The following is a 24,821-nucleotide window of genomic DNA, read 5'->3' as shown; positions in this document are numbered from 1 at the left end:
CAACCAATAGGATTGAGCTCGCATTCTATTGGCTGTTCCAATCAGCCAATAGAATGCGAGCTCAATCCTATTGGCTGATTGCATCAGCCAATAGGATTTTTCCTACCTTAATTCCGATTGGCTGATAGAATCCTATCAGCCAATCGGAATTCAAGGGATGCTATCTTGGATGACGTCATTTAAAGGAACCTTCATTCTTCGTTAGGATGTCGTTTGAAGAGGATGGCTCTGTGTCGGCTGGATTGAAGATGGACCCGCTCCGGAAGGATGAAGATAGAATATGCCGCTTGGATGAAGACTTTTGCCATCTGGAGGACCTCTTCTGCCCCTATCGGATGAAGACTTCTGCCGTATTGAGGACCACTTGTGCCCGGCTGGGTGAAGACGGCTCAAGGTAGGGAGATCTTCAGGGGGTTAGTGTTAGGGGGGATTGGGTGGGTTTTGGAGTAGGGGTGTGTGGGTGGTGGGTTGTAATGTTGGGGGGGGTATTGTATTTTTTTTTTACAGGTAAAAGAGCTGATTACTTTGGGACAATGCCCCGCAAAAGGCCCTTTTAAGGGCTATTTGTAATTTAGTATAGGGTAGGGAATGTTTTTTATTTTGGGGGGCTTTTTTATTTTATTAGGGGGATTAGATTAGGTGTAATTAGTTTAAAATTCTTGTAATTCTTTTTTTAATTTCTGTAATTTAGTGGGGGGGTTTTTCCGTAATTTAGTTTATTTAATTTAATTGTAATTAATTGTAGGTAGTTTAGGCAATTATTTTAATGATAGTGTAGTGTTAGGTGTAATTGTAACTTAGATTAGGATTTGTTTTACAATAAATTTTGTCTTTATTTTAGCTAGGTAGTTATTAAATAGTTAATAACTATTTAATAACTATTGTACCTAGTTAAAATAAATACAAAGTTGCCTGTAAAATAAATATAAATACTAAGCTAGCTACAATGTAACTATTAGTTATATAGTAGCTATCTTATGGTTTATTTTATCGGTAAGTATTTAGTTTTAAATAGGATTAATTTATTTAATTATGTTAAATTAATTTTGTTTAATTTAAATTATATTTAAGTTGGGGTGGTTAGGGTTAGACTTAGGTTTAGGGGTTAATAACTTTATTATAGTGGCGGCGACGTTGGTGGCAGATTAGGGGTTAATAAATTTAATGTAGGTGGCGGCGGTGTCCGGAGCAGCAGATTAGGGGTTAATAATTATAATGTAGGTGTTAGCGATAGTGGGGGTGGCAGATTAGGGGTTAATAAGTGTAAGATTAGGGGTGTTTAGACTCGGGGTTCATGTTAGGGTGTTAGGTGTAGACATAAATTTACTTTCCCCATAGGAAACAATGGGGCTGTGTTAGGAGCTGAACGCTTCTTTTTTGCAGGTGTTAGGTTTTTTTTTCAGCCAGCTCAGCCCCATTGTTTCCTATGGGGAAATCATGCACAAGCACTTTTTGCCAGCTTACCGCTACCGTAAGCAACGCTGGCATCGAGGTGAGATGTGGAGCTAAATTTTGTGCAACGCTCACTTTTCTGAGGCTAACGCCGGCTTGCAGAAAACTCGTAATACCAGCGTTGTTTAAAGGGAGGGGTAAGAAAAAAAGGAGCGTTAGCACCGCACAGCCTTACCGACAAAACTCGTGATCTAGCCGATGGTGATTCCTAAACCAGGTAAAGACAAAAAATACTGCAATAACTATAGACCGATCTTAATAATCAATCAAGATATAAAGAATTTTTCTAATATATTTGCCAATCGATTAAAACATATCTTGCCTACATTGAATCAACCCGTTCGGGTGGGTTTCATCAGCTGATATGGTGTAGCTAATGACATCACTCATAGATTATGTTTCTATAACACAAACACTTTCTCTGTTCCTATCATTGAATGCAGAGAAGGCATTCAATAGGGTGGATTGGGATTATATACACTCGCCTAGATTTAGAGTTCTGCGTTAGCCGTCAAAACCAGCGTTAGGGGCTCCTAACGCTGGTTTTGGCCGCCCGCTGGTATTTAGAGTCAGTCAGGAAAGGGTCTAACGCTCACTTTGCAGCCGCGACTTTTCCATACCGCAGATCCCCCTATGCCAATTGCGTATCCTATCTTTTCAATGGGATCTTCCTAACGCCGGTATTTAGAGTCTTGGCTGAAGTGAGCGTTAGAACTCTAACGACAAAACTCCAGCCGCAGCAAAAAGCCAGGAGTTAAGAGCTTTATGGGCTAACGCCGGTTCATAATGCTCTTAACTACTGTGCTCTAAAGTACACTAACACCCATAAACTACCTATGTACCCCTAAACCGAGGCCCCCCCACATCGCCGCCACTCTAATAATTTTTTTTAACCCCTAATCTGCCGACCGCACACCGCCACAACCTACGTTATCCCTATGTACCCCTAATCTGCTGCCCCTAACACCGCCGACCACTATATTATATTAATTAACCCCTAATCTGCCGCCCCCAATGTCGCTGCCACCTACCTACAATTATTAACCCCTAATCTGCCGACCGGACCTCACCACTACTATAATAAAGTTATTAACACCTAATCCGCCTCACTCCCGCCTCAATAACCCTATAATAAATAGTATTAACCCCTAATCTGCCCTCCCTAACATCACTGACACCTAACTTCAAGTATTAACCCCTAATCTGCCGACCGGACCTCACCGCTACTCTAATAAATTTATTAACCCCTAAAGCTAAGTCTAACCCTAACACCCCCCTAAGTTAAATATAATTTTTATCTAACAAAATAAATTATTTCTTATTAAATAAATTATTCCTATTTAAAGCTAAATACTTACCTGTAAAATAAACCCTAATATAGCTACAATATAAATTATAATTATATTGTAGCTATTTTAGGATTAATATTTATTTTACAGGTAACTTTGTATTTATTTTAACCAGGTACAATAGCTATTAAATAGTTAATAACTATTTAATAGCTACCTAGTTAAAATAATTACAAAATTACCTGTAAAATAAATCCTAACCTAAGTTACAATTAAACCTAACACTACACTATCAATAAATTAATTACATAAAATACCTACAATTATCTACAATTAAATAAACTAACTAAATTACAAAAAATAAAAAAGAACTAAGTTACAAAAAATAAAAAAATAATTTACAAACATTAGAAAAATATTACAACAATTTTAAGCTAATTACACCTACTCTAAGCCCCCTAATAAAATAACAAAGCCCCCCAAAATAAAAAAATGCCCTACCCTATTCTAAAATACAAATAGAAAAGCTCTTTTACCTTACCAGCCCTTAAAAGGGCCTTTTGCGGGGCATGCCCCAAATAATTCTGCTCTTTTGCCTGTAAAAAAAACATACAATACCCCCCCCAACATTACAACCCACCACCCACATACCCCTAATCTAACCCAAACTCCCCTTAAATAAACCTAACACTAAGCCCCTGAAGATCTTAATACCTTGTCTTCACCACGCCGGGTATCACCGATCCGTCCAGAAGAGGCTCCGAAATCTTCATCCAAGCCCAAGCGGGGGCTGAAGAGGTCCATCATCGGGCTGAAGTCTTGATCCAAGCGGGCGCTGAAGAGGTCCATCATCGGGCTGAAGTCTTGATCCAAGCGGGCGCTGAAGAGGTCCATCATCGGGCTGAAGTCTTCTATCAAGCGGCATCTTCAATCTTCTTTCTTCCGGATCCATCTTCATCCCGCTGACGCGGAACATCCATCCTGGCCGACGACTTCCCGACAAATGACGGTTCCTTTAAGGGATGTCATCCAAGATGGCGTCCCTCGAATTCCGATTGGCTGATAGGATTCTATCAGCCAATCGGAATTAAGGTAGGAAAATTCTGATTGGCTGATGGAATCAGCCAATCAGCCAATCGGAATTCGAGGGACGCCATCTTGGATAACGTCATTTAAAGGAACCGTCATTTGTTTGGAAGTCGTCGGCCAGGATGGATGTTCCGCGTCGGCGGGATGAAGATGGATCCGGAAGAAAGAAGATTGAAGATGCCGCTTGATAGAAGACTTCAGCCGGATGATGGACCTCTTCAGCCCGATGATGGACCTCTTCAGCCAGATGATGGACCTCTTCAGCCTGATGATGGATCTCTTCAGCCTGATGATGGATCTCTTCAGCCTGATGATGGATCTCTTCAGCCTGATGATGGATCTCTTCAGCCTGATGATGGATCTCTTCAGCCTGATGATGGATCTCTTCAGCCCCCGCTTGGGCTTGGATGAAGATTTCGGAGCCTCCTCTGGACGGATCGGTGATACCCAGCGTCGTGAAGATAAGGTAGGGAGATCTTCAGGGGCTTAGTGTTAGGTTTATTTAAGGGGGGTTTGAGTTAGATTAGGGGTATGTGGGTGGTGGGTTGTAATGTTGAGGGGGGTATTGTATGGTTTTTTTTACAGGCAAAGGAGCAGAATTCTTTGGGGCATGCCCCGCAAAAGGCCCTTTTAAGGGCTGGTAAGGTAAAAGAGCTTTTCTAATGTTTGTAAATTCTTTTTTTATTTTTTGTAACTTAGTTCTTTTTTTATTTTTTGTACTTTAGCTAGTTTATTTAATTGTATTTATTTGTAGGTATTTGTATGTAATTAATTTATTGATAGTGTAGTGTTAGGTTTAATTGTAGATAATTGTAGGTATTTTATTTAATTAATTTATTGATAGTGTAGTGTTAGGTTTAATTGTAACTTAGGTTAGGATTTATTTTACAGGTAATTTTGTAATTATTTTAACTAGGTAGCTATTAAATAGTTATTAACTATTTAATAGCTATTGTACCTGGTTAAAATAAATACAAAGTTACCTGTAAAATAAATATTAATCCTAAAATAGCTACAATATAATTATAATTTATATTGTAGCTATATTAGGGTTTATTTTAAAGATAAGTATTTAGCTTTAAATAGGAATAATTTATTTAATAAGAGTTAATTTATTTCGTTAGATAAAAATTATATTTAACTTAGGGGGGTGTTAGTGTTAGGGTTAGACTTAGCTTTAGGGGTTAAAAAATTTATTAGAGTAGCGGTGAGGTCCGGTCGGCAGATTAGGGGTTAATAATTGTAGGTAGGTGGCAGCGACGTTGGGGGCGGCAGATTAGGGGTTAATAAATATAATATGGGGTCAACGGTGTTAGGGGCAGGAGATTAGGGGTACATAGGGATAACGTAGGTGGCGGCAGTGTACGGAGCGGAAGATTAGGGGTTAAAAAAATATGCAGGGGTCAGCGATAGCGGGGGCGGCAGATTAGGGGTTAATAAGTGTAAGGTTAGGGGTGTTTAGACTCGGGGTACATGTTAGGGTGTTAGGTGCAGACTTAGGAAGTGTTTCCCCATAGGAAACAATGGGGCTGCGTTAGGAGCTGAACGCTGCTTTTTTGCAGGTGTTAGTTTTTTTTTCAGATCAAACTGCCCCATTGTTTCCTATGAGGATATCGTGCATGAGCACGTTTTTGAAGCTGGCCGCGTCCGTAAGCACCGCTGGTATTTAGAGTTGCAGTGGCGGTAAATATGCTCTACGCTCCCTTTTTGGAGCCTAACGCAGCCCTTCTGTGAACTCTAAATACCAGCGGTATTTAAAAGGTGCGGGGGAAAAAAAGCATGCGTAGCTAACGCACCCCTTTGGCCGCAGAACTCTAAATCTAGCGGACTGTGTATTAGATAAGATGAGGATAAAGGGACCCTTTGTTACTTCAATAAATGGAATATACTCAGCTCCTTTTGGCAAACATACAGGTGATGGGAAATAAATCTGGTCATATAACTATACAGGGCTGTCCCTTGTCACCATTACTATTTGTTATCTGTATTGAGCCACTAGCTCAACATATAAGGCATTCACCAGATATTTTCAGGAGTAACAATAAAACATACTGAATATAAAATTACATTGTTTGCAGAGAATGTTCTGATTTCCCTTACAAAACCCTTAATCTCCCTTCCAAATTTATATCAAATACTTCACAACTTTTCTGCTATTTCAGGATATAAAGTTAATATGGAGAAATGTGATACTATGCCACTATCACTACCCCCACACGAAAAAAATATATTGTGCTGAACTTTGAGTTTTCATGGTTCCAAGAAAATGTATTATGTTTGTGATTAAATATAACCAAACATTCTTCAGCGCTATATAAAGCAAATGATATATCTGTATTCAAAGCTATATGCAATTAAATGAAAAACTTTAGAAAATGTAAATATTTTGCAGTTAAAATGACTATTCTTCCACAACTGCTATATTTGTTTCGCAGTCTCTCTATTGCTGTCCCAAGTAAAGATTTGTTAACCCTACAATCAGAAAGCAACCGCTTTATCAGGGGTAAAAAAACGCAAGGATCTCCCGGTTCACTCTAACCAGACATAGGCTCCTGGGAGGGGGGTGTCCCCAATCTTGAAGACTATTATCAAGCTGCATAACTAACACAATCAGTTTTAATACATGATGTGGAGAAGAAGGTTAGATGGACCAAGTTAGAATTAGAGATGAGTGGAATTTACGCCAAAGATGATTTCTTGTGAAAATTGCACCAGTCACCCTCAGCAACAGCAAACTCCATTTCCAATTGTGAACCATGCTATAGATTTATGGTCTAAATTTACTAAATCCCTGTCCTTGATTACAATTAATTCCTTAAAACTCCCCTTAAAATATCTGCAAACTTCAATTCCCAATACAATATAAATAGAAGAACAAAGGACTCTAAAAAGAAGCAGACGTGTTGGAGAAAAACTCATCCTCTGTTAATTTAATAACACAGGGGAGACAATCATTATTAAACCCTTATAAACTTGTATCATCTACTTCTACATAAAAGGACTAAAATATTATAGAACCAATTTCCTGATGTGTATCTATACATATCTCTCTTTAAAATATATATATAGTTTTATACCAGTTTTCATTCTCCACACAAGAAAGCAGAAATATTCCCTGAAGTTCACTTTTCCCAACATGCTGCATGCAAAAACAACTGAAGGAACAGCTGCCCCGCCGTGCCCAGGAGCTTTTCATTTAATATCAGAAGGATAAACTGTTTTGTTTTTTTTGGGCGGGGGCAAAGTTCAAATCAGGTTTCCATTGAGAAATGAAACCAGGAATTTCCCAAAATTTTCACTTTTTGAGCTTTCACCATTATAATTTTGTAGCCTGCTGTCATCCTGCAAACTGGAAATCTGCACTTATATCTTATGGGGATCTATATATATGGGGATCTATATATATGGCTTCATGAGCTAAGCAACAATCAGATAAGATTATTATTATTATTATTCTTTATTTATAAAGCGCCAACAGATTCCACAGCGCTGTTCATAGGTAACAAAGATAAAAGGACAGTACAATATGAGACACCAGACAAAATGTAACAAACAAATACAGGGGGAATTGGGAGCCCTGTTCCCGTGGGAACTTGCAATCTAAATGGGTAGGAGGGTGAGAAACAGGAGGTGGGGACTGCAAAGGTGGGAATGATGTTAGTGTGGAGTTAGATGAGGGCAACTATTAAGCAAGTGGAATTCATTAGTTACTGATTTGGTGATATTCTTCCCTGAACAAGAAGGTCTTTAGGGAGCGTTTAAAGGAGGAGAGGTTGGGGGAAAGTCTGACAGCTCGAGGAAGTGTGTTCCAGAGGGTTGGTGCCGCACGAGAGAAGTCCTGTAGACTAGCATGAGAGGAGGTGATGGTAGAAGAGGCAAGGAGTAGATTGTTGTTAGATCTTAGGAGACGGGCTGGAGTATATTTGTTGATGAGTGAGGACAGGTATGGGGGAGCTGCATTGGTAAGGGCTTTGTACGTCAGAGTGAGTATTTTTAATTTAATTCTGCTGTGAATGGGGAGCCAGTGAAGGGACTCACAGAGGGGTGCAGCGGATACAGAGCGTCGGGAGAGGTGGATTAGCCTAGCCAAGGCATTTAGGATGGATTGAAGGAGGGAGAGGCGGGAGAGAGGAAGGCCAGTTAGTAGGTTGTTACAGTCGTCATGCCAGGCGATTACTAGGGAATGGATTAGCAGTTTAGTAGTATCAGCACTCAGAAAAGGACGAATATTGGAGATATTGCGTAGGTGGTTGCGACAGGATGAAGAGAGGGATTGGATGTGGGGTATGAAGGACAGATTGGAGTCAAGTGTAACTCCTAGGCAGCGGACTTATGGTGATGGGGAGATAGTGGTGTCACCAACAGTGATAGTAAACTTAGAAACTGGAGTAGAATTAGTTGGGGGGATTAGAAGAAGCTTTTTGAGGATGGGGGTGACCTTTGCATGTTTAAAGGATGATGGAAATGAACCAGTAGTAAAGGATCAGTTGAATATGTGAGTAAGAGCTGGGGTGAGGGTAGAGGACAGAGAACGTAATAGATGTGAAAGGATAGGGTCAAGTGGGCAGGTAGTGAGGTGTGAGGAAGATATTAGGGAACTCACTTCATTCTTAGTGGTTGGGGGGAAGATACTGAGAGTGATGGAGGGGTGACCGGGGACGGAGAGGGAAGGTTGCAGTCTTGTGGTGGGATGTTACTTTGGATGGTAAGTGTTTTGTTGAAAAAGTAGCCTGCCAAGTCTTGAGCACTAAAGTCAGGTGCAGGTGCTGGATAGAGGAGAGTGTTGAAAGTGGAGAAGAGACGTTTAAGGTTTGAGGAGTGAGAAGATATGAGAGAGGAGAAGTAGTTTTGCTTGGCTAAGTGAAGGGCAGAGGAGTAAGAATAAAGAATGAACTTATAGTGTAGGAAATCTGGTTCAGAGCGGGATTTCCTCCAGGCACATTCAACAGCACAGGAGCATTTTTCTAGATAGCGTGTTTGCTGAGAGTGCCAGGGCTGGAGCGGACGACGTGGGGTTTTGCGTATTTGTGGAGGAGCAAGGGTGTCGAGTGCAGAGGAGAGAGTATTGTTATAGTGGCTTGTAGCAAGGTCAGGTCAGGATACCATGGAAGTGTGGGGAAGCGTTTTTGAATAAGGTTAGAAAGTTGGAGAGGTTCCACAGTATGCAGATTTCTACAGGTGCGGGGGTGAGGGGGAGAAATAGGTTTATCCTGTACATTGAGATTATAGGTGAGCAGATGGTGGTCTGAGATGGGAAATGGCCGACAGGTGACATCAGAAGGGGAGCAGAGGTAGGAGAATACCAGATCAAGAGAGTGTCCGTCACGGTGAGTAGGGAATAGGGTGGATTGTGAGAGAATAAAGGAGTTTGTGAGATCTGAAGATAAAAGGCAAACTGTATGGGTAAAGCTGTCAGTCTGTGAATCTGCACCAGAGGTACCTTTGGGAGATGTTTACAGAGATATTAAGTGTGTTTATCAGTGAAATAAACTTTCACATGCCGCTGTGTGGATGTTCATTGTTGTACTCTACAATTTATATGTTATGAGAAGCTGTGAGCTGCTGGCTGGTAGACATGCTACTATTTCTGTTTGCAGGAAACACTTCCTTCCTATGCTTCCGGTTTCTGTTCGGATGAGAGCGTCAGATAATTAATTGGTTTGTAAATCTAGTGACCAACAAATGTGCAGGAGCAGATGAGAAATGGCAGAGGGAACGTCAGCTTGTTGAGCGGCTGAGATTTTACAAAGCTCAGCTCTTCCAGCCAGGAACACTCAAATCTTCCCAAATTCCTACAGCATGCAAAACTTTCCTTACTTGAGGAGCCAGGTATACAGCTAACCTTACTTCAGGAGCCAGGCACATACAGCTAGCCTTACTTCAGGAGCCAGGTACATACAGCTAGCCTTACTTCAGGAGCCAGGTACATACAGCTAGCCTTACTTCAGGAGCCAGGTACATACAGCTAGCCTTACTTCAGGAGCCAGGTACATACAGCTAGCCTTACTTCAGGAGCCAGGTACATACAGCTAGCCTTACTTCAGGAGCCAGGTACATACAGCTAGCCTTACTTCAGGAGCCAGGTACATACAGCTAACCTTACTTCAGGAGCCAGGTACATACAGCTAACCTTACTTCAGGAGCCAGGTACATACAGCTAGCCTTACTTCAGGAGCCAGGTACATACAGCTAACCTTACTTCAGGAGCCAGGCACATACAGCTAGCCTTACTTCAGGAGCCAGGTACATACAGCTAACCATACTTAAAGGGCCATAATACCCAAATGTTTAAACACTTGAAAGTGATGCAGCATAGCTGTAAAAAGCTGACTAGAAAATATCACCTGAACATCTCTATGTAAAAAAGAAAGATATTTTACCTCAAAAGTTCCTCAGTAGCCACCTCCCATTGTAAAGGACTTCTAAGCAGCATATTAGTGTGTCTGTCCTGGGACATCTGAAGGGATGAGCATCGTGCACTCTCATCTTATTTCACCAATCAGGTAAAGGAAGTTTACAATGAAATCTCATGAGAGTCAAGTCAAATCTCATGAGATCACAGTAAGAGTTCATGACCTCAGCACTGCTGATGCTGATTGGCTGCTGTTCATTTCTTTATTTTTTTTTTATTTTTTTACCTGCAGCTGGGAGCAGCTGAGTATAATTTTTTACACAGAACTTACTCTGCTGAGCTGAGGAGCTTGTGAGGTAAAATATCTTCCTTTTTTACATAGAGATGATCAGGTGATATTTTCCTGTCAGCTTTTTACTGTTATACTGCATCAGTTTCAAGTAATTTAGCATTTGAGTATTATGTCCCTTTAACTTGTCTAAAATGTTATTCCAGTATTACATTCTTATAAATCAGCACCCTCCATTTTGGCTGCTCACACATAAACTGAAGTTGCAGACCATGTGATTACTTTATGCTCAGACCATGGTTTCCCACAATGTCCCAAGAATTGTTTAACAGTTGTGTAATTAGAGAAGGAAGTGCTTAACATTCGGCTAGATTACGAGTTTTGCGGTATGATTGAAAAAGCAGCATTAAGGCTCTTATTCACTACCGCTGGTATTACGAGTCTTGCAGGTTTAGGGGCACCGCACACTTTTTGGGCTGTAACGCAACGTAACTACCGCAGCTTTCAAAAAGTCCTTTTTCAATGGGACTTCCATAGCGCCAGTATTACGAGTTTGCCTGGGAGGCCAAAAAGTGAGCGGTACAGCTTAAAACTTCAAGATCCATAACGTAAACTGAAAGTCAGTAGTTATAGGTTTTATGGTACAACGCCGTAACATAAAACTCATAACTAAAGTGCTAAAAAGTACACTAACACCCATAATCTACCTATTAACCCCTAAACCGAGGCCCCCCACATCGCAAACATTAAGATACATTTATTAACCCCAAATATGCCGCTCCCGACATTGTCCCACTATAATAAACATATTAACCCCTAAACCGCCACACGCCTGTATCACAAACATTAGTTAAATATTATTAACCCCTAATCTGCCGCCCCCAATATCGCCGCTTAGGTTTTTTTAGTTAGGATTTTATTTGGGGGGTTGTTTGTATTTGTGTGGGTGATGGGTTTTACTGTTGGGGGGTTGTTTGTATTTTTTTTACAGGTAAAAGAGCTGATTTCTTTGGGGCAATGCCCCGCAAAAGGCCCTTTTAAGGGCTAGTGACAGTTTAGTTTAAGCTAGGGTTTTGTTTTTTTTTGGGGGGGGGGCTTTTTTATTTTGATAGGGCTATTAGATTAGGTGTAATTAGTTTAAATATCTGATCATTTCTTTTTTTATTTTGTGTAATTTAGTGTTTGCTTGTTTTTTGTAATTTAGGTAATTGTATTTAATTTATGTAATTAATTTAATTGTAGTGTAATGTTAGGTGTTAGTGTAACTCAGGTTAGGTTTTATTTTACAGGTAAATTTGTATTTATTTTAGCTAGGTAGTTAGTAAATAGTTAATAACTATTTATTTAAAATAAATACAAAGTTGCCTGTGAAATAAAAATAAACCCTAAGCTAGATACAATGTAACTATTAGTTATATTGTAGCTAGCTTAGGGTTTATTTTACAGGTAAGTATTTAGTTTTAAATAGGAATTATTTAGTTAATGATAGTAATTTTTATTTAGATTTATTTTAATTATATTTAAGTTAGGGGGTGTTAGGGTTAGGGTTAGACTTAGGTTTAGGGGTTAATACATTTAGTATAGTGGCGACGACGTTGGGGGCAGCAGATTAGGGGTTAATAAGTGTAGGTAGGTTGTGGCGACATTGGCGGTGGCAGATTAGGGGTTAATAATATTTAACTAGTGTTTGTGATGTGGGAGTGCGGCGGTTTAGGGGTTAATATGTTTATTATAGTGGCGGCGATGTCCGGAGCGGCAGATTAGGGGTTAATAAGTATAATGTAAGCGTTGGCGATGTTGGGGCGGCAGATTAGGGGTTAATAAGTATAATGTAGGTGTCGGCGATGTCGGGGGCGTTAGATTAGGGGTTAATAATTGTAAGATTAGGTGTGTTTAGACTCAGGGTTCATGTTAGGGTGTTAGGTGTAAACATAAATTTTGTTTCCCCATAGGAATCAATGGGGCTGCGTTACTGAGCTTTACGCTGCTTTTTTGCAGGTGTTAGACTTTTTTTCAGCCGGCTCTCCCCATTGATGTATATGGGGAAATCGTGCACGAGCACGTAAAAGCAGCTCACCGCGGCTTTCAGGAGCTGGTATTGGAGTGCGGTATGGAGCTCAATTTTGCTCTATGCTCACTTTTTGCCTTTTAACGCTGGGTTTTTATAAACCTGTAATACCAGCGCTGTAGGGAAGTGAGCGGTGTAATAACGTGCAAGTTAGTACCGAGCAGCTCTTACCGTAAAACTCGTAATCTGGCCGATTGTTCTTTAGGTGAAAGCAATGACAGCATCTGGCAATAACTAAGAGCTTTACAGTAATCAGGGACATTTTGTGTTTGTGAGCTGGACCTTCATTTCTGCAAAGAGTTTTAAGGCTTCTGAAAGTTCATCAGTTTTTCTGAAGTATTAAAAACCTTCCATGAATTAATTTGGACAAACCTTGCTGTAACTAATGTAGACATGGATAAGTGCAACCATATTGTCACCCTACATACAAAATAAATGTACAGTTATGACCTCATTGGGCAGTCATCAGACATGAACATGGAGACCAAGGCTGGTTTGGTCATGTCCTGTCTGAGCTTCTGCATTTCTTAATAATCTTAGATGAAGGTAAAACAGCAGCGTATTGCGCATATGGCTTCCTAAACCATTAGAGCCACACTCCACCTGAATACTCACTTCTGCTGCTCCGGCTGAAGGGTGACTGTGCTAGGAGAGGTCATTTCCATCAGCTCATGGGCAAATGTCTAAAAGCAGAGAATACATGGTTTACACAAAACAAAGATCTAAGAGGGTATACCACTTTGTCCCTCAAATGTGCTCCAGCATAAGTTAAACAACGATGGGGCCGAATAATGGAGCTTGATGCCCGTTTCCGTGCGAGCCTTCAGGCTCGCCGGAAACAGTAGTTATGAAGCAGCGATCTAAAGACCGCTGCTCCATAACTTGTCTGCGGCCTCAGAGAAGGCAGACATCAATCCGCACGATCCGTAGGGGCCAATCTACTAAAGTGGGGACGGACATGATACAATGTAGCGTATCATGTCCGCCGCACATCGATAAATGCCGACAGCTGTCAGCATTTATCATTGCACAAGCAGTTCTGGTGAACTGCTTGTGCAATGCCGCCCCCGGCAGATTCGGGTGTCAATCAGCCTGATCATATAGGATTGGGCGGATTGAAGACCGCAGCCTCAGAGGCAGCGGACAAGTTATGGAGCAGCAGTCTTTAGACCACTGCTCCATAACTACTGTGTTTAGCGAGCCTGAAGGCTCACGCAGAATCAGGGGCATCAAGCTCAATTCAGAGCTTGATAATTCAACCCTTTAGTCTGAACATACAGTAAACAGCACAGGGTTGGCAGGGAAAAGAGTTCTTGTTCTGAGATACAATATACCAGTCTGATGCAATTGGGTATAGCAATTTAGCAAGTTAAGTGAAGAGGCGTTACTGGGCATAACAATGTAGTAGTTTGAGGGAATGGCATTTATTGGGCCTTGCAATGTAGCAGTTTGGTAAGACGTACTGGGCATAACAATATATTTAGATGGAATAGCAGTAATTGTGCCTTGCTTAGAAGCAGTTTGAGGGAAGGACAATTACTGTGTATAGCAGGAAGCAATGGAATCTAAATTTGTAGTTGGAGGGACAAATGCTGGTTACCAGAAGTTGGTGGTAAATAAATCACTGGTTACAAAGCTGGCAGAAGTGCAGGTTTGGCATGAAGGCCAGTTTGTGCTCACCTCACCATTCTCAGGGGGGTCACCGTTCCCAAACGTGCTGGTCACCACCAGTACCAGAGTCTCATGCTCCAGGTTGACAGTGTCATATTGGTCCATGCACACAACCTACAGGGAAACAATGAGGCTGTTAGGGAGAGTCACTAGTGCTCAGGAAGTGAAAGCCAATAGTTCTCAGAGGTAGGGGAAGTCAGTAGTGCTCAGGTAGAGAAAGTCAGTAGTGCTCAGGTAGAGAAATTCACTAGTGCTCAGGTAGAGAAAGTCACTAGTGCTCAGGAAGTGAAAGCCAATAGTTCTCAGAGGTAGGGGAAGTCAGTAGTGCTCAGGTAGAGAAAGTCACTAGTGCTCAGGTGGGAAAGTCACTAGTGCTCAGGTAGAGAAAGTCACTAGTGCTCAGGTAGAGAAAGTCAGTAGTGCTCAGGTAGAGAAATTCACTAGTGCTCAGGTAGAGAAAGTCAGTAGTGCTCAGGTGGGAAAGTCACTAGTGCTCAGGTAGAGAAAGTCACTAGTGCTCAGGTAGAGAAAGTCACTAGTGCTCAGGTAGAGAAAGTCACTAGTGCTCAGGTAGAGAAAGTCACTAGTGCTCAGGTAGAGAAAGTCACTAGTGCTCAGGTAGAGAAAGTCAGTAGTGCTCAGGTAGAGAAAGTCAGTAGTGCTCAGGTAGAGAAATTCACTAGTGCTCAGGTAGAGAAAGTCAGTAGTGCTCAGGTGGGAAAGTCACTAGTGCTCAGGTAGAGAAAGTCACTAGTGCTCAGGTGGGAAAGTCACTAGTGCTCAGTTAGGGAAAGTCACTAGTGCTCTGGTGGGAAAGTCACTAGTGCTCAGGTAGAGAAAGTCACTAGTGCTCAGGTAGAGAAAGTCACTAGTGTTCAGGTAGAGAAAGTCACTAGTGCTCAGGTAGAGAAAGTCACTAGTGCTCAGGTAGAGAAAGTCACTAGTGCTCAGGTGGGAAAGTCACTAGTGCTCAGTTAGAGAAAGTCACTAGTGCTCAGGTGGGAAAGTCACTAGTGCTCAGGTAGAGAAAGTCACTAGTGCTCAAGTGGGAAAGTCACTAGTGCTCAGGTAGAGAAAGTCACTAGTGCTCAGGTTGAGAAAGTCACTAGTGTTCAGGTAGAGAAAGTCACTAGTGCTCAGGTAGAGAAAGTCACTAGTGCTCAGGTAGAGAAAGTCACTAGTGCTCAGGAAGAGAAAGTCACTAGTGCTCAGGTAGAGAAAGTCACTAGTGCTCAGGTAGAGAAAGTCACTAGTGCTCAGGTAGAGAAAGTCACTAGTGCTCAGGTGGGAAAGTCACTAGTGCTCAGTTAGGGAAAGTCACTAGTGCTCTGGTGGGAAAGTCACTAGTGCTCAGGTGGGAAAGTCACTAGTGCTCAGGTGGGAAAGTCACTAGTGCTCAGGTGGGAAAGTCACTAGTGCTCAGTTAGAGAAAGTCACTAGTGCTCAGTTAGAGAAAGTCACTAGTGTTCAGGTAGAGAAAGTCACTAGTGCTCCGGTGGGAAAGTCACTAGTGCTCAGGTGGGAAAGTCACTAGTGCTCAGGTGGGAAAGTCACTAGTGCTCAGTTAGAGAAAGTCACTAGTGCTCAGGTAGAGAAAGTCACTAGTGCTCAGGTGGGAAAGTCACTAGTGTTCAGGTAGAGAAAGTCACTAGTGCTCAGGTAGAGAAAGTCACTAGTGCTCAGGTAGAGAAAGTCACTAGTGCTCAGGTAGAGAAAGTCACTAGTGCTCAGGTAGAGAAAGTCACTAGTGCTCCGGTGGGAAAGTCACTAGTTCTCAGGTAGAGAAAGTCACTAGTGTTCAGGTGGGAAAGTCACTAGTGTTCAGGTAGAGAAAGTCACTAGTGCTCAGGTAGAGAAAGTCACTAGTGCTCCGGTGGGAAAGTCACTAGTGCTCAGGTAGAGAAAGTCACTAGTGCTCAGGTAGAGAAAGTCACTAGTGTTCAGGTAGAGAAAGTCACTAGTGCTCAGGTAGAGAAAGTCACTAGTGCTCAGGTAGAGAAAGTCACTAGTGCTCAGGTAGAGAAAGTCACTAGTGCTCAGGTAGAGAAAGTCACTAGTGCTCCGGTGGGAAAGTCACTAGTTCTCAGGTAGAGAAAGTCACTAGTGTTCAGGTGGGAAAGTCACTAGTGTTCAGGTAGAGAAAGTCACTAGTGCTCAGGTAGAGAAAGTCACTAGTGCTCCGGTGGGAAAGTCACTAGTTCTCAGGTAGAGAAAGTCACTAGAGTTCAGGTAGAGAAAGTCACTAGAGTTCAGGTGGGAAAGTCACTAGTGTTCAGGTGGGAAAGTCACTAGTGTTCAGGTAGAGAAAGTCACTAGTGTTCAGGTGGGAAAGTCACTAGTGTTCAGGTGGGAAAGTCACTAGTGTTCAGGTGGGAAAGTCACTAGTAATCAGGTAGATAAAGTTACTAAAGCTCAGGGCGGACTGATCAGTCAGCAAATAGGACCTGGACCAAGGGCCCAGCATGTAGGGGGGCCCACAAATTACATCTCCATGGCTCCTGGTGTGCTGCTTAAGCTGGGGTTGACAGCTGCCCTATCAGTAACTAAGTAGTTAAGTGTGGGCTTAGTGGGTGTCTTTTGTCTGGATTTGGGGCTTGTTGCTTGGGGGGCCTTTGACATTGGGGTTCCTGGTCCTGGAAGTTGGGGGCCTGGTGGGGGCAGGGCAGGGAGGCTACTATGTTTATTTGCATACATTTGGGCCAGTGTGAGACATTGGGGGCCCTTCCATAATTTTTGCCCAGGGTCCTGATTGGTCTAAGTCCACCCCTATTCTCAGGTAAGGAAAATCATTTGTGCTCAGGTCGGGAAAGTCACGTGTGTTTAAGTAGGGAGAGGCACTTGTGATCAGGTAGGTAAAGTCACTAGTGCTCAGGAAGAGAAGTCACTAGTGCTCAGGTAGGTAAAATCACTAGTGATCAGGTAGGTAAAGTCACTAGTGCTCAGGAAGGGAAGTCACTAGTGCTCAGGAAGGGAAGTCACTAGTGCTCAGGTATGTAAAGCCACTAGTGCTCAAGAAGGTAAAGCCACTAGTGCTCAAGAAGGTAAAGCCACCAGTGCTCAAGAAGGTAAAGCCACTAGTGCTCAGGTAGGTAAAGCCACTAGTGCTCAGGTATGTAAAGTCACTAGTGCTCAGGAAGGTAAAGTTACTAGTGCTCAGGTAGGTAAGTCACTAGTGCTCAGGTAGGTAAAGCCACTAGTCCTCAGGTAGGTAAAGCCACTAGTGCTCAGGAAGTTAGAGCCACTAGTGCTCAGGAAGGTAAAGTCACTAGTGCTCAGGAAGGTAAAGTCACTAGTGCTCAGGAAGGTAAAGTCACTAGTACTCAGGTAGGTTGAGCCACTAGTGCTCAGGTAGGTAGAGCCACTAGTGCTCAGGTAGGTAAAGTCACTAGTGCTCAGGTAGGTAAAGTCACTAGTGCTCAGGTAGGTAAAGTCACTAGTGCTCAGGTAGGTAAAGTCACTAGTGCTCAGGTAGGTAAAGTCACTAGTGCTCAGGTAGGTAAAGTCACTAGTGCTCAGGAAGGTAAAGTCACTAGTGCTCAGGAAGGTAAAGTTACTAGTGCTTAGGAAGGTAAAGTCAAATGTGCTCAGATAGGTAGAGCCACTAGTGCTCGGGAAGGTAAAGTCACTGGTGCTCAGGTAGGTAAAGTCACTAGTGCTCAGGTAGGTAAAGTCACTAGTGCTCAGGAAGGTAAAGTTACTAGTGCTCAGGTAGATAGAGTCAGTAGTGCTCAGGTAGGTAAAGCCACTAGTGCTCAGGAAGGTAAAGTTACTAGTGCTCAGGTAGATAGAGTCAGTAGTGCTCAGGAAGGTAAAGTCACTAGTGCTCAGGAAGGGAAGTCACTAGTGCTCAGGTAGAGAAAGTCACTAGTGTTCAGGTGGGAAAGTCACTAGTGTTCAGGTAGAGAAAGTCACTAGTGTTCAGGTAGAGAAAGTCACTAGTGTTCAGGTAGAGAAAGTCACTAGAGTTCAGGTAGAGAAAGTCACTAGAGTTCAGGTAGAGAAAGTGACTAGAGTTCAGGTGGGAAAGTCACTAGTGTTCAGGTGGGAAAGTCACTAGTGCTCAGGTAGATAAAGTTACTAAAGCTCAGGGCGGACTGATCAGTTAGCAAATAGGACCTGGACCAAGGGCCCAGCATGTAGGGGGGCCCACAAATGACATCTCCATGGCTCCTGGTGTGCTGCTTAAGCTGGGGTTGACAGCTGCCCTATCAGTAACTAAGTAGTTAAGTGTGGGCTTAGTGGGTGTCTTTTGTCTGGATTGGGGGCTTGTTGCTTGGGGGGCCTTTGACATTGGGGTTCCTGGTCCTGGAAGTTGGGGGCCTGGTGGGGGCAGGGCAGGGAGGCTACTATGTTTATTTGCATACATTTGGGCCAGTGTGAGACAGTGGGGGCCCTTCCCTAATTTTTGCCCAGGGTCCTGATTGGTCTAAGTCCACCCCTATTCTCAGGTAAGGAAAATCATTTGTGCTCAGGTCGGGAAAGTCACGTGTGTTTAAGTAGGGAGAGGCACTTGTGATCAGGTAGGTAAAGTCACTAGTGCTCAGGTAGGTAAAGTCACTAGTGCTCAGGAAAGGAAGTCACTAGTGCTCAGGTAGGTAAAATCACTAGTGATCAGGTAGGTAAAGTTACTAGTGCTCAGGAAGGGAAGTCACTAGTGCTCAGGAAGGGAAGTCACTAGTGCTCAGGAAGGGAAGTCACTAGTGCTCAGGTATGTAAAGCCACTAGTGCTCAAGAAGGTAAAGCCACTAGTGCTCAAGAAGGTAAAGCCACTAGTGCTCAAGAAGGTAAAGCCACTGTTGCTCAAGAAGGTAAAGTCACCAGTGCTAAGGTAGGTAAAGTCACCAGTGCTAAGGTAGGTAAAGACACTAGTGCTCAGGAAGGTAAAGTCGCTAGTGCTCAGGAAGGTAAAGTCACTAGTGCTCAGGAAGGTAAAGTCACTAGTGCTCAGGAAGGTAAAGTCACTAGTGCTCAGGAAGGTAAAGTCACTAGTGCTCAGGAAGGTAAAGTCACTAGTGTTTAGGAAGGGAAAGTCACTAGTGCTCAGGTAGGTAAAGTTACTAGTGCTCAGGTAGGTAAAGTCACTAGTGCTTAGGTAGGTAAAGCCACTAGTGCTCAGGTAGGTAAAGCCACTAGTGCTCAGGTAGGTAAAGTCACTTGTGCCCAGGTAGGTAAAGTCACCAGTGTTTAGGAAGGTAAAGTCATTAGTGCTCAGGTAGGTAAAGTCACTAGTGCTCAGGTAGTTAAAGCCACTAGTGCTCAGGTAGTTAAAGCCAATAGTGCTCAGGAAGGTAAAGTCACTAGTGTTCAGCAAGGTAAAGTCACTAGTGCTCAGGTAGATAAAGTGACCAGTGTTTAGGAAGGTAAAGTCACTAGTGCTCAGGTAGGTAAAGTTACTAGTGTACAGGTAGGTAAAGTCACTAGTGCTCAGGTAGGTAAAGTCATTAGTGCTCAGGTAGGTAAAGTCATTAGTGCTCAGGAAGGGAAGTCACTAGTGCTCAGGTAGGTAAAGTCATTAGTGCTCAGGAAGGGAAGTCACTAGTGCTCAGGTAGGTAAAGTCACTAGTGCTCAGGTAGATAAAGTGACCAGTGTTTAGGAAGGTAAAGTCACTAGTGCTCAGGTAGGTAAAGTTACTAGTGTACAGGTAGGTAAAGTCACTAGTGCTCAGGTAGGTAAAGTCATTAGTGCTCAGGAAGGGAAGTCACTAGTGCTCAGGTAGGTAAAGTCACTAGTGCTCAGGTAGATAAAGTGACCAGTGTTTAGGAAGGTAAAGTCACTAGTGCTCAGGTAGGTAAAGTTACTAGTGTACAGGTAGGTAAAGTCACTAGTGCTCAGGTAGGTAAAGTCATTAGTGCTCAGGAAGGGAAGTCACTAGTGCTCAGGTAGGTAAAGTCACTAGTGCTCAGGTAGATAAAGTGACCAGTGTTTAGGAAGGTAAAGTCACTAGTGCTCAGGTAGGTAAAGTTACTAGTGTACAGGTAGGTAAAGTCACTAGTGCTCAGGTAGGTAAAGTCATTAGTGCTCAGGAAGGGAAGTCACTAGTGCTCAGGTAGGTAAAGTCACTAGTGCTCAGGAAGGGAAGTCACTAGTGCTCAGAAAGGGGAAGTCACTTGTGTTCAGGAAGAGATAGTCACTAGTTTTCTCTCTACCTTTTTCTCTTTCTCTGCCCTCTCTCATCCCTATCCAGTTTCTATATTTCTTCCTATGCCCCAGTCTCTCTCTATGTGTACCCCCCATTGCCCTCCTCCCTCTTTCACCCTCCCCCACCTCTCCTACCTCACCCACCTCTCCCCCTCTCACCTCATTCATCCCCCAACTATCTCCCTTTCCCACCACTTCATCTCAGCCCTCCATCCCCTCTCTCTCTCTTCCCCACCACTCTGTCTCCCCTTCACTCTCTCTACCCTCCACACCACTCCGTCTTTCCCTCCAGTCTCTCTCCTTTCCCCACCACTCCCGATCCACTCTCCTTTCCCCACCACTCCGTCTCCCCCTCCACTCTCCTTTCCCCACCACTCCGTCTCCCCCTCCACTCTCCTGTCCCCACCACTACGTCTCCCCCTGCACTCTCCTGTCCCCACCACTACGTCTCCCCCTCCACTCTTCTGTCCCCACCACTACGTCTCCCCCTCCACTCTCCTGTCCCCACCACTACGTCCCCCTCCACTTTCTCTCCCTACCCCCCTCTCTCTTCATCTCCCACCTCTCCCCTATCTGCTTTCTTACCCTTGGATCAAACGCATGTTTGAAGATCTTACAGAGGTTATGGGCGTAAGTCTCTGACCTGCCGGTCTCAGAGGCATATAGTATTGTTGCCTTCACACGTCTGGCCATGGCTTGTCCCATCAGTTTGGCTGAAAACTTCACAGCACTGAAAGAAAATCATGTTTGTCAGACTGTTATCTGGTACCACTGTGCAGTTTACCCACTGTGTCTACATGCAAAACACAGGGTTATGCCCAATATACAAACCCATAGTGGAGTGTAAAATCACTTAACAGCAGCACACACTCACTGTACTAAACATGCACACTGTAACACACACTCACTGTGGTATACATGCGCACAGTAGCACACACTCACTGAGGTATACATGCACACTGTAACACACACTCACTGTGGTATACATGTGCACTGTAGCACACACTCACTATAGTATACATGCACACAGTAGCACACACTCACTGTGGTATACATGCGCACTGTAGCACACACTCACTGTGGTATACATGCGCACTGTAGCACACACTCACTGTAGTATACATGCGCACAGTAGCACGCACTCACTGTGATATACATGCGCACTGTAGCACACACTCACTGTGGTATACATGCGCACAGTAGCACACACTCACTGTGGTATACATGCACACTGTAACACACACTCACTGTGGTATACATGCGCACTGTAGCACACACTCACTGAGGTATACATGCACACTGTAACACACACTCACTGTGGTATACATGCACACTGTAGCACACACTCACTGTGGTATACATGCGCACAGTAGCACACACTCACTGTGGTATACATGCGCACAGTAGCACACACTCACTGTGGTATACATGCACACTGTAACACACACTCACTGTGGTATACATGCGCACTGTAGCACACACTCACTGAGGTATACATGCACACTGTAACACACACTCACTGTGGTATACATGCGCACTGTAGCACACACTCACTGAGGTATACATGCACACTGTAACACACACTCACTGTGGTGTACATGCGCACTGTAGCACACACTCACTGTAGTATACATGTGCACAGTAGCACACACTCACTGTGGTATACATGCGCACTGTAGCACACACTCACTGTGGTATACATGCGCACTGTAGCACACACTCACTGTGGTATACATGCGCACTGTAGCACACACTCACTGTGGTATACATGCGCACTGTAGCACACACTCACTGTGGTATACATGCGCACTGTAGCAAACACTCACTGAGGTATATATGCACACTGTAGCACACACTCACTGAGGTATACATGCACACTGTAGCACACACTCACTGAGGTATACAAGCACACTGTAGCACACACTCACTGAGGTATACATGCACACTGTAACATACACTCACTGTGGTATACAAGCACACTGTAGCACACACTCACTGAGGTATACATGCACACTGTAGCACACACTCATTGTGGTGTACATGCGCACAGTAGCACACACTCACTGTGGTATACATGCACACTGTAACATACACTCACTGTGGTATACAAGCACACTGTAGCACACACTCACTGTGGTATACAAGCACACTGTAGCACACACTCACTGAGGTATACATGCACACTGTAGCACACACTCACTGAGGTATACAAGCACACTGTAGCACACACTCACTGAGGTATACAAGCACACTGTAGCACACACTCACTGAGGTATACATGCACACTGTAACATACACTCACTGTAGTATACAAGCACACTGTAGCACACACTCATTGTGGTGTACATGCGCACAGTAGCACACAATCACTGTAGTAAACATGCGCACAGTAGCACACACTCACTGTAATATACATGCGCACTGTAGCACACACTCAGTGTAGCCCATGATCTAATGTAGCATACACTAGCACACACTCAAATTGAAGCATACACTAGCACACACTCAAATTGAAGCATACAGTAGCACACACTCAAATTGAAGCATATAGTAGCACACACTCAAATTGAAGCATACAGTAGCACACACTCAAATTGAAGCATACAGTATCACACACTCAAATTGAAGCATACAGTAGCACACACTCAAATTGAAGCATACAATAGCACACACTCAAATTGAAGCATACAATAGCACACACTCAAATTGAAGCATACAATAGCACACACTCAAATTGAAGCATACAGTAGCACACACTCAAATTGAAGCATACAGTAGCACACACTCAAATTGAAGCATACAGTAGCACACACTCAAATTGAAGCATACAATAGCACACACTCAAATTGAAGCATACAATAGCACACACTCAAATTGAAGCATACAATAGCACACACTCAAATTGAAGCATACAATAGCACACACTCAAATTGAAGCATACAATAGCACACACTCAAATTGAAGCATACAGTAGGTAGCACACACTCAAATTGAAGCATACAGTAGCACACACTCAAATTGAAGCATACAGTAGCACACACTTAAATTGAAGCATACAGTAGCACACACTTAAATTGAAGCATACAGTAGCACACACTTAAATTGAAGCATACAATAGCACACACTTAAATTGAAGCATACAGTAGCACACACTCAAATTGAAGCATGCACTCATTAAGGACCACACATGTTAGAGGACAACCATTTATATTGCTCACTTGGCAACTTCCTTGAAGGTTCTTTTTCTGGTAATGGTGCTCTGAGACCCCTTCCAGATGTGATGTTTCCAGGCATCAGGCTGCAAAAAAGTGAGACGATAAGGGGCATTAGAGAGCGGTCTGGGAACCTTCAGCAAGCAGAGCATATGGGGCACCACTGGATGCAAAAGGACAACAGGCTCAGTCCCCCTATAAAAAGCCATAGGGCCCAATGTGACTACTCGCTGGAGATTGTGAGATTTAACACGGCAGCTCCTGGTGCTGCTAAAGACTCTAAATGTGAGATTTAACATGACAGCTCCTAGCGCTGCTAAAGACTCTAAATGTGAGATTTAACATGACAGCTCCCGGCGCTGCTAAAGACTCTAAATGTGAGATTTAACATGACAGCTCCTAGCGCTGCTAAAGACTCTAAATGTGAGATTTAACATGACAGCTCCCGGCGCTGCTAAAGACTCTAAATGTGAGATTTAACATGACAGCTCCCGGCGCTGCTAAAGACTCTAAATGTGAGATTTAACATGACAGCTCCCGGCGCTGCTAAAGACTCTAAATGTGAGATTTAACATGACAGCTCCTAGCGCTGCTAAAGACTCTAAATGTGAGATTTAACATGACAGCTCCCGGCGCTGCTAAAGACTCTAAATGTGAGATTTAACATGACAGCTCCCGGCGCTGCTAAAGACTCTAAATGTGAGATTTAACATGACAGCTCCCGGCGCTGCTAAAGACTCTAAATGTGAGATTTAACATGACAGCTCCTAGCGCTGCTAAAGACTCTAAATGTGAGATTTAACATGACAGCTCCTAGCGCTGCTAAAGACTCTAAATGTGAGATTTAACATGACAGCTCCTGGCGCTGCTAAAGACTCTAAATGTGAGATTTAACATGACAGCTCCTAGCGCTGCTAAAGACTCTAAATGTGAGATTTAACATGACAGCTCCTAGCGCTGCTAAAGACTCTAAATGTGAGATTTAACATGACAGCTCCTGGTGCTGCTAAAGACTCTAAATGTGAGATTTAACATGACAGCTCCTAGCGCTGCTAAAGACTCTAAATGTGAGATTTAACATGACAGCTCCTAGCGCTGCTAAAGACTCTAAATGTGAGATTTAACATGACAGCTCCTGGCGCTGCTAAAGACTCTAAATGTGAGATTTAACACAACAGCTCCTAGCGCTGCTAAAGACTCTAAATGTGAGATTTAACATGACAGCTCCTGGCGCTGCTAAAGACTCTAAATGTGAGATTT

At 43.2% G+C, this 24,821-nt stretch overlaps 1 protein-coding gene across 3 annotated transcripts in view; it reads right to left on the bottom strand.

The window, feature by feature from the left end:
* Nucleotides 1–24,821, bottom strand: part of NOS3 (nitric oxide synthase 3) — a 720,543-nt gene that overhangs the window by 338,641 nt on the left and 357,081 nt on the right. For all 3 annotated transcript variants that reach the window (XR_008402467.1, XM_053713262.1, XM_053713263.1), the window contains exons 11-14: nucleotides 23,568–23,647; nucleotides 20,935–21,079; nucleotides 14,220–14,324; nucleotides 13,155–13,222 (exon numbers count right to left, since the gene is read on the bottom strand). Coding sequence is in view for 2 of the 3 variants with exons in the window: in XM_053713262.1 (XP_053569237.1) it covers nucleotides 13,155–13,222; nucleotides 14,220–14,324; nucleotides 20,935–21,079; nucleotides 23,568–23,647 (398 nt within the window). In the remaining variant the exon portion in view is untranslated. The remainder of the gene's footprint in view (nucleotides 1–13,154; nucleotides 13,223–14,219; nucleotides 14,325–20,934; nucleotides 21,080–23,567; nucleotides 23,648–24,821) is intronic.

The sequence above is a fragment of the Bombina bombina genome, chromosome 5, assembly GCF_027579735.1.
Source record: "Bombina bombina isolate aBomBom1 chromosome 5, aBomBom1.pri, whole genome shotgun sequence".
Lineage (NCBI taxonomy): Eukaryota > Metazoa > Chordata > Amphibia > Anura > Bombinatoridae > Bombina > Bombina bombina.
This window is presented reverse-complemented; position numbering and strand designations above follow the sequence as displayed.